Raw genomic sequence first — 13,343 nt, 5'->3', positions numbered from 1 at the left:
AGCTCATTACTTTTCGAAGCGAGATCGGGATGCCTTAGAACACACACCTATAAAGCGAGATATAAGAAGGAAGAAGAAGCATGTGCTTGCTGCGGTAAAGCTAGGGAAACGACGGTGCATATTTTATTAGAATGTGAAGACGTCTACCCAGCGGTCGATTTAGGCACCACTGGCCTCCTTGAAGCCCTTGGGTTCAGCGGGAGCAGTGGTAAAGCAAACAGGTCCGCAATAGACATTAGTAAGAGGCGATTGGAGGATTGGTGGAAGAAAAGTAGGGAAACGACAAAAGACGGAGACGTACAAAAACACAGTTCGCAATAGGGGATCAGAAAATTTGGACGTGTTAGTTCATAGTGTTTTTTTCTTTTCTTTTTTCATTGGTTAACCTAGGTAGGATATCAGGCAGCATAGTAGCAAGAGCTTGGTGGCGCAACCCACCGCCCCCTTCCAAAAGGGACGCTCATAACATCCATCCATCCATCCAGCTAGTGTCCCTGTATATGCTCAGAACACTAGTCCACGCCATCTCTATGGTCCACGCCGCATTGAGGATGAAGAACGGCTGAGGAATATGGAAGAAAGTGAATGGGCTGGGAGAGTGCTCAGGTATCTGTACAGGCAAAACATTGATTCACAGTGGAGGAAAAGAACTAGGAAGCTGGCGATTGGAGGATTGGTGGAAGAAAAGTAGGGAAACGACAAAAGACGGAGACGTACAAAAGCACAGTTCGCAATAGGGGATCAGAAAGTTTGGACGTGGTAGTTCATAGTGTTTTTTTTTTTCTTTTTTCATTGGTTAACATAGGTAGGATATTAGGCAGCATAGTAGCAAGAACTTGGTGGCGCAACCCACCGCCCCGTCCCAAAGGGGACGCTCATAACATCCATCCACCTATCCAGCCGCGTTTTTCGGTTTCGGGTCTATGGTTTCGGATAGTTCAGAATGCGTGAAGTTCGTGCGTCTGCTAGCGAATGTAAGCGATGTATGAAGAAGCAGGAATAAACGTTTATTGAAACCCAGGAATTTCGCGTAGCGGGCAATCTCCTCAGCCTAGGACTCGGGTGAATCATGCTGCCGTCGTCGCAGCTGGTCCTCAGGGCGAGAGCTGGTCAGCTCTCTCCCGCTGCTCGTATATATAGGGATTATGAAATACGTCTAGGGTGAAATTACGCCGATAGGCCCGTACTAAAGCCCTTCCATACGACTACGACTACCGCTGTCCGCTACACTAGGACGCGATTTGGGATCGTTGTTCGAATATCGCTAGTGGAACTCGGGCATGTAGTGGTTAGTGGTCAGCTCACGTACACCATGGGCACGTTGCAAGTGCTAGGCGGCGCCCTGTCTTTCCGACCCCTAGCGCCATCTGACGAATAGTTGCGCGAATGTGGTAGGATTACTCACGGCGTCAGCAGCCCGCGCTGCGTGTTTGGCGTCCTGTCAAACGGTAGCGATGGCGCGAAACAGCGTGCCGATATTAATTTTAACCGGGTTTCGGGAATTACAAGATCTTCATAGCTTTTTTAGGGAAAAGAATTTAGAGAAAGGAAGTCGTCTATTTGAAGTGGGGCACGTCTACGGCGGGAGCGAAGTGCTGAACTCGCACTGATCGGAAGTGACTGCTAGGTTTATTCCGCAAACGAAAAATAATGCACCAGCGAGATGCGTGAAGCTCAGCTTAAGTTACTTCGTTATCTATGGTGTGGACGCATGAAATTATAAGCGACATTGATTCTTGAAGATCGGCGACAGCAGACAAATCCTAGCGGGGAGCTGTGATTGCCCTGCTGGCATCGCAGGAAAGTGCAAGGACGCCGCGGTAGTTTCCCTGTACATACAGGACGGCAAATACGAATCCAAAACATCTCATCCAAGAACGTGGGGCGTACGAACGACTCGTAAGACCTACCAGAGGTATTCTAACGTTGCTCTCCCCAAACACAAAAAAAGGGGATGAACTTACCTGTTGTTACACTACGCTGGGAAAATATTTTCGCCCAAGTTACTGGAAGTGCGATACTTTTATGTTGCGATTTTTCAGTGCGTGCAAAGGAGGTTCCAATAAACCACGTTGTCAAAAATTTTGGTGATCTCATCTGCCCCTTCTTTGATATGCTGGGCGCAGAAGGGTGTATGCCAGCTCCGCCGGCTGCAACCCCTCCTTAAATCTCTCAGCAAGCCCTAGCGCTGTTTGAATGGGCGAGGATTGGAAAAGAGTTCCACAGCTTTACTGCGGTATAGTGTGGGAACAAACTACTTTGTTTGCTGCATATCCTGGTACGCACTGCAGGCAGTGACGTAGCAAAGGGGGGGGGGGGGGCGTGGGCTCCGGGTGCAAGGGGCCAGTGGGGGGGTGGGGTGTCATATACGTCTGGAGACACGCGGAAATTGTTGATATCCTCGCCTTCCTCGAATAAACCCGGGGGAGGGGGGGGACAGAAGACTTATGGGCCCCGGGTGCCAGACGACCTAGCTACGCCACTGACTGCAGGTGTCCCGTTGCTGCCATCATTGCTGTAAAAGCAAAGAATTCAGCGTTATAACGCACTTGGCATAACGCCGGAACATAAAACAGCTTATGCCGTCGGACGAGCGCTATCCAGTGTTGACGCCGTTCTGGTTCATATGGTCGGCTTCGAAACCTGTAAAACTTTGTTCCTCGTGAGTTGGTGTACGTGCTGTTGCAGCCCACTACTCAACAACTCAGGTTGCACTTCGGCATTGCTCAGAAAAGGCAACAGCTACGCGCGAAACAGTGCACATACAGGCTTTCCGAACGCAAGCGAGCCGGTCGTATCCTGCCGGTTCCGCGCTCGCCGCCGCGAGGGGCGCCCTAATAGGCGCGGCAACTACGTGCGCAACCTGCCTATATATGGTCATGATATGGCCGTCTTCGAGCAGTCATCATCATTCCATCGTCGTCATCGTAGGGTTGCCGTCGTGGTCATTAACATCCTCATTTTGTCGTTGCGATTCAACCATAGAGTTACTATATGGGTTCAACAGTCATCGCCCCATTGTCGTCGCCCCCCGTGTAAACTGCGCCTCGGTGCGGATTTCGGAGAATTTCGAGTATGAAACTTTCACCCGCCGTGGATGCTTAGTCTATGGCTTAGTGGCTTTGGCGTTGCGCTGCTAAGCACAAGGTCGCGGGATCAAATCCCGGCCACGGCTGCCGCATTTCGATGGGGGCTAAATGTAAAAACACCTGTGTAGTTAAATTTAGGTGCACGTTAGAGAACCCCAGGTGGTCAAAATTAATCCGGAGTCCCCTCCTACGGCATGCCTCATAATCAAATCGTGATTTTGGCTCGTAACACCCCATAATTTATTTTTTTCAAGTATGGAACTTTGACGCATACACTAGTACGTCACGAAGCACGGAACATTGTGAATTGAATACTTTGACTGCGCAAGAGATGTCTTGTAGACGCAGCTTCACCACGCTGCCGCTTTTGGCTACTGCTGAAGCTTCACAACGTCAAGTGCGCTGCAATCAACAGTGATTGTGTTGCTAGACTGTTCGTTTTATGTGTCAACTCTTTTGACCCAATCCCATCCTTAAATATGGACCAAGGATTGATTGGGCCAAGCTTGGCAACATGTAGCTTGAGCCGAGCTCGGAGATTGCATCAGCTTCGCGTCGGCTGACTACCAAGGTGCCCCAAGTTGTGCCTTCCATAGCACATGGCGAGTTTTTGGAAGACTCAAATCCGTCACAAACGATCAGACTTTTGGGTGACCCGGACATTTAATTTTGATTGGCGTACAATCCTAGCGTTGTCATGCACACTGCATCGCGGATTTCCATTGCTTATTTTCCATGCGGTACATTTACTGTGGATGACGTTAGCTGCAACCTTTCTATCTTCTGCACGGAATATTCTCAACGTGAGCTGTGTGCTCGGATCCGGTAACACCGCGTGAAGAAAAGATATGGCTTTGCTGCTCGTGAAGTGTAGCAAGTGTGTCCTTATTAGAGAGCAGGGCCGCCATCTTGTACACGTTAGAAAAGCCGACCTTCGGTTTCGCCTCACACGAAACCGGACGTTAACTTTTCGGACGCGTATAAGATAGCGGCCCTTTAGGTGCCGGCTCTTCCGGCGAGTATCGGCATTGTCCCGCGGCATAACCGAGTGAATGCAGAGTGCAGCGGGATATGAATTCTATGCAAGGCGGAAAGCGGAGAGGAAGGTGCAGCAGAACCACGAGGCGGAAAGCGGAGGAGGGTACGGCGATAGCGTGAGAAGCGTCGTGTGGCGACGATAACCAGAGTGGCGTGTGTCTGTGAATCACGCCCACGCGCTGTCTCTCGTGATCTCCACATTGACGAGGCATTCATGCCGCACTCTCTCATTTCTGACATGCCGCACGAGGCAGATTGTCCACGCCAGCCAATATATCGCGAAATGAAAACACCTATACAGCTGCGCTCAAATTAAGCATTAGGGAGTATCGTAATCGTCGGTGAACTTTTTCTTGAACTGCTGCAATTTCACAGTGGTGCGATATCTGAAGAACCAAGCTTTGTGATGTTGGTTTAGAATAATTACGCAAGCTATTGTGTACGATTGAGCTGTGCAGATTTTTTTTGCATGCATGTCTTAGGTTGACGTCCAGGCAATATGACTGTCGATTGCTGATGCCAAACAGCACCAAAGTTCAAGCGCTGGGCTCCACACACCTGCAATGAGACAATCATAGCTGTTGTGCTCGAGGAGCTGTGGAAGGCATTTCCAGTGCGACAGCCTCAGGTGGCCCCCAATCGCTGATGTCAAAGAAGAGTTCCAGCAATTGCTGCGAGTTCCAAAACTGCAGTCTGAACCACCTCAGCCAAAAGCTATGACTTGTGCTGCTGCCATCTGCCAACGTCTTCCCCTTCACACACACAAAAAATAAAACAATGTATGCATGACAGTATTGCTTTCATTCTATTATAGGCATCATAGGTGCCGGCTGTCCTTGAGTGAGATTTGAACATGCCAAAAGAAAGTTTGGGCAGTTGGTATCCCGTCTACACGATTTCCTATTCAGTGCATTGTGAAAGCATGTGCACAAGGGTGCATCAAGAAGTGCCTGCTGCTGCAGTTAGGCATAGCAACTTGTAGGATGTGTTGTCATGCAGTAACTTGTGTGTCAGCAAAAGTAATACGTTGAGAGTTAAGGCGAACAATTCTAAGAGTAAAGAAATTACACTCAGTGGAGGTTCTCTCTCACTGACTAAGCAAACGACAAAAACATGGAGAGGACTTTTCACACCAGCCATCTCTTTTACCGGTCTTCTAGTCTAGATTTTTTATTAAGGCAAACATTTGGAAATTGTTTGTGGAATACAGGAAAACATGTTTATTGGTTTCACAATATTACATGGCTGTCAAACTTTCACAGTAATTCAAAAAAAAAAAGATGCACAACAGAGATCATAACAGTGTATACACTTGCACTCTTTTACGTATTGCAAACACAGCACAGGAAATACTTTGCAAGAACTGTAGGACGATGAATAAACATGATACATACCATGTTTCGGCAACAGTGTTTTCGGATGCTACGAATGTACATAGCGTACAAATACTCTAAAACTGTAAAACAAATACTATTGTTGGGTGATATATTAGCAACATTTAGGCAGATCTGGTAACACTTTGAAATGCAAAAATAAAAATAATAATAATAATAATGGCAATAATTAGGCGGACTTATTCACAACGAGATGATGCAAACAGTACTATATATATGAGATGAACGAAACACATGAAACAAAGAACAGGGACATTAGCCCAGCAAGTTATGTGCAACTCATCATCCTTAGGAAAACACTGTGGGACTCTCTGAACCTTTGAGCAAAACGCATCCAAAATTTTTGCTTCAAATCCTAAATTTGTGCCGATGCAAGAAGCGGCTCCAGCAAAAATACAGCGCAAATGAGGAGGGCACATTGTACCCAGTCATGCGGCCCTCTGGCTTTTCTGCGACACAATGTTCAAACATTGGCCCCGTATGCTATGTAACAGCTTTGTTCATCTGCTTCTGTAAATGGCCGAAGGTTCAACAGAGTATGATACAAAAGTCTAGTGTCTTTCAATTCTCCCTAAAAATGGTGGTGCATCAAAGTTGAGTTCAAGCACTTCACAACATGCACGGCAGTCCGTGTGTGGCAGCTTTTCAACGTGAAATGTGCAACAATTATGCAGCGGCTTGTCATGCGCAGCGCAAAGGCCCAACAATTTCAACGCTAGTTGCACGGCAGCGATTCCTGCAACACACTTTCTGGTTGTCTGCCATCGAGACACAAAGCCCTTATCATACCTTCGCAGCTCCGTAGAAAACGAGATGGAAATAAGACAGAGCAATGACAGCATTGCTAGCACTGTTAGAAGCATTACTGGCAATGGCATTACTAAATTGGGCATTACTTCACCTTTGTTTGACACATACTGCAGTAATGCAGCTAACATGCCCGTCACACTACTTTCTGGCTGATGGCTTAAAGCGCCCAGCTCTTCTACGACCAGGTGATTGCGACAAATCCCAGACGTTCTCTTGCCTCAAACCAGTATCTTGTACTGTCATGTTTCTTTTAACTCCTTTTAATGTTTCAGTGGGAGGAGAGAATCACAAAAACTGGTGGGCTCTTCACTGCTGCAGCACTGCCCTGAGAATATCCATCCACGAGTATATATAAGAATGCATTGTGCACTCCACCAGCAAAACAGCATTCTACAACATGCTAGAGCAGGGATTATATACGCACATTACGATGTGTTCAAAAAAAATAAATGCACATCCATCTAGTCAAGCAACAGTTGTCAGTGTGGCGTGATTGCGGTGCACTTTGTGCAACACTACACGCGCTCATGCACTCGAAGTACAGCCAGCAACAGGCGAGGGTGCGCTTGTTCTCGCAAGCAAAAATAATCAGTTCGCGAAAGTGGGTGTGCCTCACAGAATGTACAAAAGAAAACTGACACAAAATAGAATGCATGTAGAGATTGGTGGCAGTTCAATCGAGAAAAGATTTGAGAAAGGGTCTTTCCAACCATATACTCGTACATACAATTAAACAGTTGCGGCAGTCAATGACGTTGATCCCTCAGCATCTCTGTCTCAGCGAGGTAACATTAGAACAGCCTCTTCTTTTTTTTTTTTTTCAATGACAATCCCAACCTCTCTCTCTCTCTCTCACGAAATTACCTTCTGTATTTGACGAGGTACGCTAATAGAGGAATAAAGCCTGCTAACAATTAAATCAGCAGGCTGACCATGGTAGACTTTCTTTAGAAACTAAATCCCACTCGGAGTAAGCATTGGCTGCAGCAAGTAAATCTCGCAGACAAATGAGCATCTGCCTTACAGCACGACTTCTTTGCATTTATGACAATGCCGTGTTAACGGTATAAAAAATTAATGGGACACTGCAAATACAAACACACAGAAACTAGCATGAGGCATTGGCGCGTGAAACTGTCCGTACTAGTATCACATAGTGGTTGTCTTGCTTGAAATGGCTCAGCGCATGGCGCTGGTATGCAAGTTGTTTCTTGGCATTAGCTGACTGAGCAAACAAGTGTGGGAGTTACGCAAGGAAAAAGAAAAGGAGAAATTACGAAATAGATAAATGGTAAGTTTGGTGTCTCTCAACAACTACGGCCAGTCAGCAGGGCAGTCAGAAACCCATCACCTAATTTATGTCGGTGCTGGTATCACCTCACCATTCATGGCTCAATACATAAAGTACTGAGATTTCAAAGCAAAACAGACAATAGCCTATAGATCTTTGTAAGGGCTTGATAAAGTGCTGCACACAAGTTGTTCACCTATTCAAGAACAACCGTATGCCCGCAGGTAGAAATGAGGCAACGATAGGGAGCAGCCCCACCTAGAAATACGCAGCTGAACGTGCTATTGACACCAGCCGCATCCTTTGGCAGAGATGTGCACGAAAGCCCTGCAACGAGGCTGGAATACCCGGTGGTCCGCTGTCCTGACCACTTGGAGTGAGAGAGAGATTGGGGAAGGCTAGACAACACAGCAGTAAGGGGGCCATGGAAGGCGCGAAACAGAAAAGGCGTCAGGCGCCGAGCACGAGGACAGCACAGGGGGCGCCGCATTCAAGCCTTGAAGCTGGTTCCACTGTCCCTCCGCACCGCGCAGCACAGCACCATGGTGGATATCAGGCCGAGGATCTGCAGAACAAACAAACAGGGCAATATTCAAAAGCGCAGAACAAATGAGTGGAAATGCGCAGCGCACTCAATGCGAAGCTTATCTGTTAAAAAGTGGTAGTGATTTCCACGAGGCACATGAAAAATGTTTATAACAGTACTGGTTTTAACAGTACACATATGCAACAGTGAGCAGCCACAGCACCGGAAGCTCTTGTGCATGTTCTATGGTAAACTAAACCGCTTACATAACTGCTGTCTGTGCTGAAAGAAAAAGGAACACAAAATCCCAAGAGAGAGGAAAAAGAAAAAAGTGAGCCCCTGCACATGATGTGCGCATAGTTGCATTGCGTGCTTATCTCCAGCTTCTCTTCACCCTCCGAAACACAATGGAGGGGTGCCAGGGCCATAGAAGGCCAGTAATGACAGTGGGCAACTTTCATTACACAAGTGCATTCGAATGACAAATTATTTGATGTGCTAAGCTAAAGGCAGCATAGCCATGTTGCATGTTTTTGATGTTCCAGGAACTTGTGCATGTTACAAGATGAATTGGCAAATTGGTTAGTTCGAGGCTTGCACCTCTATTCCATTCGTGATGGCTGCAAAGTTGTTCAAGAAATGCAGAATATCAAATACGATGTACTCCATGAAGGACAACTTAGGCAGCGATAAATTTCTTTCTGAGATGAGTGACGGTAAATTGTTCAGGAATAATTCTTTTTTTTATAGCGAAATTGGCGACATGCTAGTTTTTTTTCCTTGTAGTAAAATGTCAGAATCGTGCCAGCACGGCAACCAAATAAAGTAATGACTTCATTTCATCCCTGAGAAAAGCTTTCTTTAAATATGCATGGAAGTGTTGTTGAGAGCCGCTGCAAGTTTCCCACAAATGCTGTTTCCTGACATAGCTTCAGCCAAGTCTTATAGTGTTGGCCAGTGTAGAACTAGGGGCTGCATGCCTTCCCTGTATGAGATCACATTCTATGAACAAAGTAGTACCTTCACTGCAAAGAACAGAAACACTCTCAGCATTAAACCTTGTAACAACATTAAACCCTGCAGTGCATCCCTGGGTGGTCACAGAAAGCGTCGAGTTACCAAATTTAGGGACAAGTGGTGGACAGCGAAACTGCAAAATTTTGCGACTGTGTCTTGCATTTTCACACTTTAGCGAGAGCAAGCATTGGCAGGCTAGCCTGGAATGTCTTGCGCATTTGGCGTTTCAAGATATCCCTACGCAAAGTAATGCCAGCACCGATGGTGGCATAGTCCCTACTCGGCCAGTCGAGCAACAGCCTGTACAGTGGGCTACACTTTCAGCAAGCGCTGCACTCACACCGGCGATTGACAGCGGTTGTGTGACCAACCACGCTTGGCAACCAAGGAGCAACTCATAGTTATCGATGTTCCCACTGGTAAGCATGGCCTATCCCCTGCCACACAGAAATGCCTCGCGATCGTTGCCGTTCACGTCTGCTCTATGCACCATTGCAACATCAAATATATGTAAGTGCATTCCAACAACCTGCTGCTGTGCTGCTGATTTGCTCAGCAGCTCTGCGACAGCAGTCACACAACTGCAAAGACTAGCAGCCGAGTGACCAATCCAAAACAGTCACTGTGCGAACAACTTGGTTGCAGAACTTGTGTAAGTCACCGGTGTGAATGAGCCCTAAGCCTTTACACTCACCTGCAACACTGCAATGCCCAGGCCAATGCAACAAACAAGGACAAGATTGTTGTACAGGCCATTCCAAAGAGCCGTTCCACAGCCCTGCAGATGGGAAAAAAGAAGTGGGCTGTCAGTAGAGGCAACATGACATGCAACGTTTTGTGACTACACTGTAAAATCATTAAAACGAAATCGGATATAATGAAATAATGGATATAAATAAAGTTCCCCTTGAAATCCCCATAGAGATCCATGTATCTAAAACTTCATTTTAACGAAGTGACTTTATCCTGCCAATGAGTATAACAAACTAGATTCCCCTCCAAAACCAAAATATAGCAGACCGTTACGCAATGAGTACATCAGTTTCCATGGGATTCGGTACTCGTTCGCAGCCGCAGTTCAAAACTCCTGCGTGGCCGAAGTGTGAAACTAATTGTATTATGGGGCTGTACATGCTAAAACAACATCCGTATTATGAGGCACGCCATAGTGGCAGACTACGGATTCATTTTGACACCCTGGTGTTCTTTAACGTGCGCCACCTCAATCTAAGTGCACATACGTTTTTGCCTTTCACTCCTGTCGGAAGGCGGCTGCCATGGTCGGCACAGAACCCGCGACCTCGAGCAATGCCATAGCCATCAAGCTACTGCGCAGGGCACAGAAGCGTTGATTTGACGTGCGACCGCTTCCATAGCGTATGCTACACCCTACGGTGTTTATTTTTCAAAAATTGCGAAAGTGTACCATACCGTACCTTCAGTTTGCCCACAACCGCTGTTTGCTCGCTGTCTCAAGTCATCTTTTCCCTCTCCCACCTTTGCCCCCTTCATGGGAACTACAAGAGAACTACGGAAGCAGCAGCAGCAGCAGCAGCACGAAAGTCGAAGGAAGAGGTAAAGAAAGTGAAATTTGCTTTGAGAAAGTTAGCACATTACCAGGCTACCCTGAAACGTGACGTTTGTATTGAATGACAGCTAGGGAACTTGTTAAGCAGAAGTTATCAATCCCGTGTATTAATTCACTCGGGAACTGGTGCGCCTCAGTGCAACAGCCATGACTCTCCAGCAGCAGAATCATTCGGAACAGTTTGCACTGGCATTGTTTACTCGCCCTCGAGACTTCAACGTGCTGCTTTGCATTACATTCGAACACAAGCTATTCGTAAGTTTTCAATAGTGAATTCTGGAATTGAATACATCTGAATAGCAAACACCATTCGATGAGACATATGTGTCTACTTCATCTCACCTGCTGGCAAATCTTTACTTCCCAGTCTCCCTGATTCAGCCCAAGTATATAGGTAATAACTTTTCCCTTACGCTATTGTTCATTTTAGCATCCGATCATAGCCGCGATTCCTTCTTTCCAAAAACCGATTGGCCCAACTCGGGCTGTTTCCATCTAGGGTGCACCAGAATTGTAGTAGTACTCTAGTTCCATCTGTGATAAGTCCTCAAGCCCCAGGCCACCGCTTGAAACTGCTGTCTGTGATCCCATGAGTGGGCCTCTTCTCTGTAGATTTGTTGGCGGCACACAATTAATGCGGCTGTCTACAGCTGCTCACTGCAAGTTGTTGCTCAATCCCATGCATGGGGCCTCGCTGGGCCTCTCCAAAGAAACCTTTGTCCTCTGAGGCAGGTGGCATTGGGAATAATTTTCACGCATGATCCAGGAGTGTAATGTCCTGCCTGCCAGTGTCTGTTTATCAGATACAGTCACTGCACAGCCTGCCCTTCATGTATGGTGTCGCATTTGTTATACCTTGGTATTACAATGTTCTATCTTGTTATTATATTGTGTTCATGCATTCTTGTTCTATGGGAGTTTTTCATGTTTTTTACATGTTTGAACAGCGAAAAACTTATGCTTTTGTGATTGTTTCTACTGAATTTTAGTCCCACCTGCTTAGTCTTTTAAGACCACAGTAACCAGTAAATAAGCAAATATAAAGAAAATGCTGGCTCCCCTGTAATCGTGAGTAGATGAAGCACGGAATGGCTACTGGCAAACCATACTGGTTGGAGTAATTACGACGATTACTCACAACCCTCACAACCATATCACAACCATACGTGGCGCGCCGGACGCTGCCGACCTGGTCAAGCAGCGTGGTGCCTTCTCTCGAATGAGGAGGTGCAAAACCCAAGGCGTGGAACTTGCGGACCACTGGTGTTGAAAAGGGCACAGGCAACCCTGTCTCAGCGCCAAAAGATGACAATTGCCTTGGCTGAACGTGGTTAAACCAAGTTTGTCGAGCGATAACACGGTTTTGCTTGCTCTGAGGAAGCACACACACGCTGCTTGGTGCTGTCAGAAACTGCCACAAGACAACACACAGACGCTGCTTGGTGTGGCAGCAGCAGCAGCAGCGAGGGAATTGGCCTTCATGCTGCGTCTCGCTTCAACGTGAACTAAGCGTCGAAAGCACGGCGCATAAGAAGCTACTAGCACTTGGCACACTTTGTCCACATCGCAGATCATTTTCAAGATAGGAGTGCCCATGTGGCATACACAGCAGCCGCCAGTAGTGACAGGCTAAGTCCCAGTTTTACTTCAGCTGAACCTGCAGGTCAGATATATGGAACCAGACACTTTTTGGGGTTCGTACATGGAGTGGTACAGCTATCGCTCTAAAATATATATATTTTAGTAACTTGTATGGGCAGTAACTAGCGTATGTAATGTGGTCCTGTACAAAGGGTTGGGGGCCAGAGACCGCATTTTCTTAAGCTTTGCCTGGTTGCCAGGATGATCTCGCTTTCCTCTTGCAACAATGCTTGGATGTTCCTGTTTCGTTCTCGTGCCATCCTTGTCTTGAGCGCCCGGATAATGGCTCTGGATTCTGGCTCAAGGTCTCCTGAAGGCCGCCGACAACGGGAGCTAAAAGCATTTCATGCTTAAAAACTAGCTCTGCAGAGCCACCAGCGACAGAGCCCCGCCACAACACAAGCCCCGAATACCATCGTTTCCACTGACTGGAAGCAGACATGACCCCAATGCCTACTGCAAAAATATGCATCACCAAACCTTTACAATGCCTACAAAATTGGTCTCTTCTTCAAGTGCCTGCCTGACCAGACCCTGTGACACAAAGGTGAGCATTGCACCAACATGAACAGAAGCCGCAAGCCCAATCTATCTGTAGCGAGGAAATCCAAGCACCCGGGGTACTTCAGGGGCATCCGAATGCTTCCAGTCATCTACACCACCAGCACACGTACTTGGATGATGCAAGCTTTGTTCAAGGATTGGCTGTGCAAGCTTGACAGAGAATTTAAGGGCAAATAGGAATGTGTTACTTATTGTTGACAGCTGCCCTGCTCATGTTGATGTGGAGGGGCTGAAAGCAATTCAGCTTGAATTCTTGCCTTCCACCACCACTGCTGTACTCCAGCCATTGGATCAAGGGATGATCAAGTGCCTCAAGATAGCATGCAGGAAGTTGTTGCTGAAGAGGATGCTGGTACGAATGGACAATTCCACGGCATATGACATC

At 47.0% G+C, this 13,343-nt stretch overlaps 1 protein-coding gene and 1 long non-coding RNA gene across 3 annotated transcripts in view; one reads left to right on the top strand and one right to left on the bottom strand.

Annotated features, from left to right (window-relative positions):
* The first annotated feature begins 39 nt into the window (after nt 1-39).
* On the top strand, nt 40-5,756 carry LOC140217361 (uncharacterized). Its single transcript, XR_011893897.1, has 2 exons — nt 40-606; nt 4,610-5,756. It is a non-coding gene; the product is annotated as an uncharacterized lncRNA (long non-coding RNA).
* LOC126537517 (CD9 antigen-like) overlaps nt 5,321-13,343 on the bottom strand; it is a 100,679-nt gene continuing 92,656 nt past the window's right edge. For both annotated transcript variants that reach the window (XM_050184599.3, XM_050184598.3), the window contains exons 6-7: nt 9,860-9,943; nt 5,321-8,187 (exon numbers count right to left, since the gene is read on the bottom strand). In XM_050184599.3, the coding sequence (XP_050040556.1) occupies nt 8,113-8,187; nt 9,860-9,943 (159 nt within the window). In that variant the 3' untranslated portion in view covers nt 5,321-8,112. The remainder of the gene's footprint in view (nt 8,188-9,859; nt 9,944-13,343) is intronic.

The sequence above is a fragment of the Dermacentor andersoni genome, chromosome 4 (assembly GCF_023375885.2).
Source record: "Dermacentor andersoni chromosome 4, qqDerAnde1_hic_scaffold, whole genome shotgun sequence".
In the NCBI taxonomy this organism is placed as follows: Eukaryota; Metazoa; Arthropoda; class Arachnida; order Ixodida; family Ixodidae; genus Dermacentor; species Dermacentor andersoni.
Note: the sequence above shows the minus strand (reverse complement) of the source record. Positions and strands in the feature narration are given on the sequence as shown.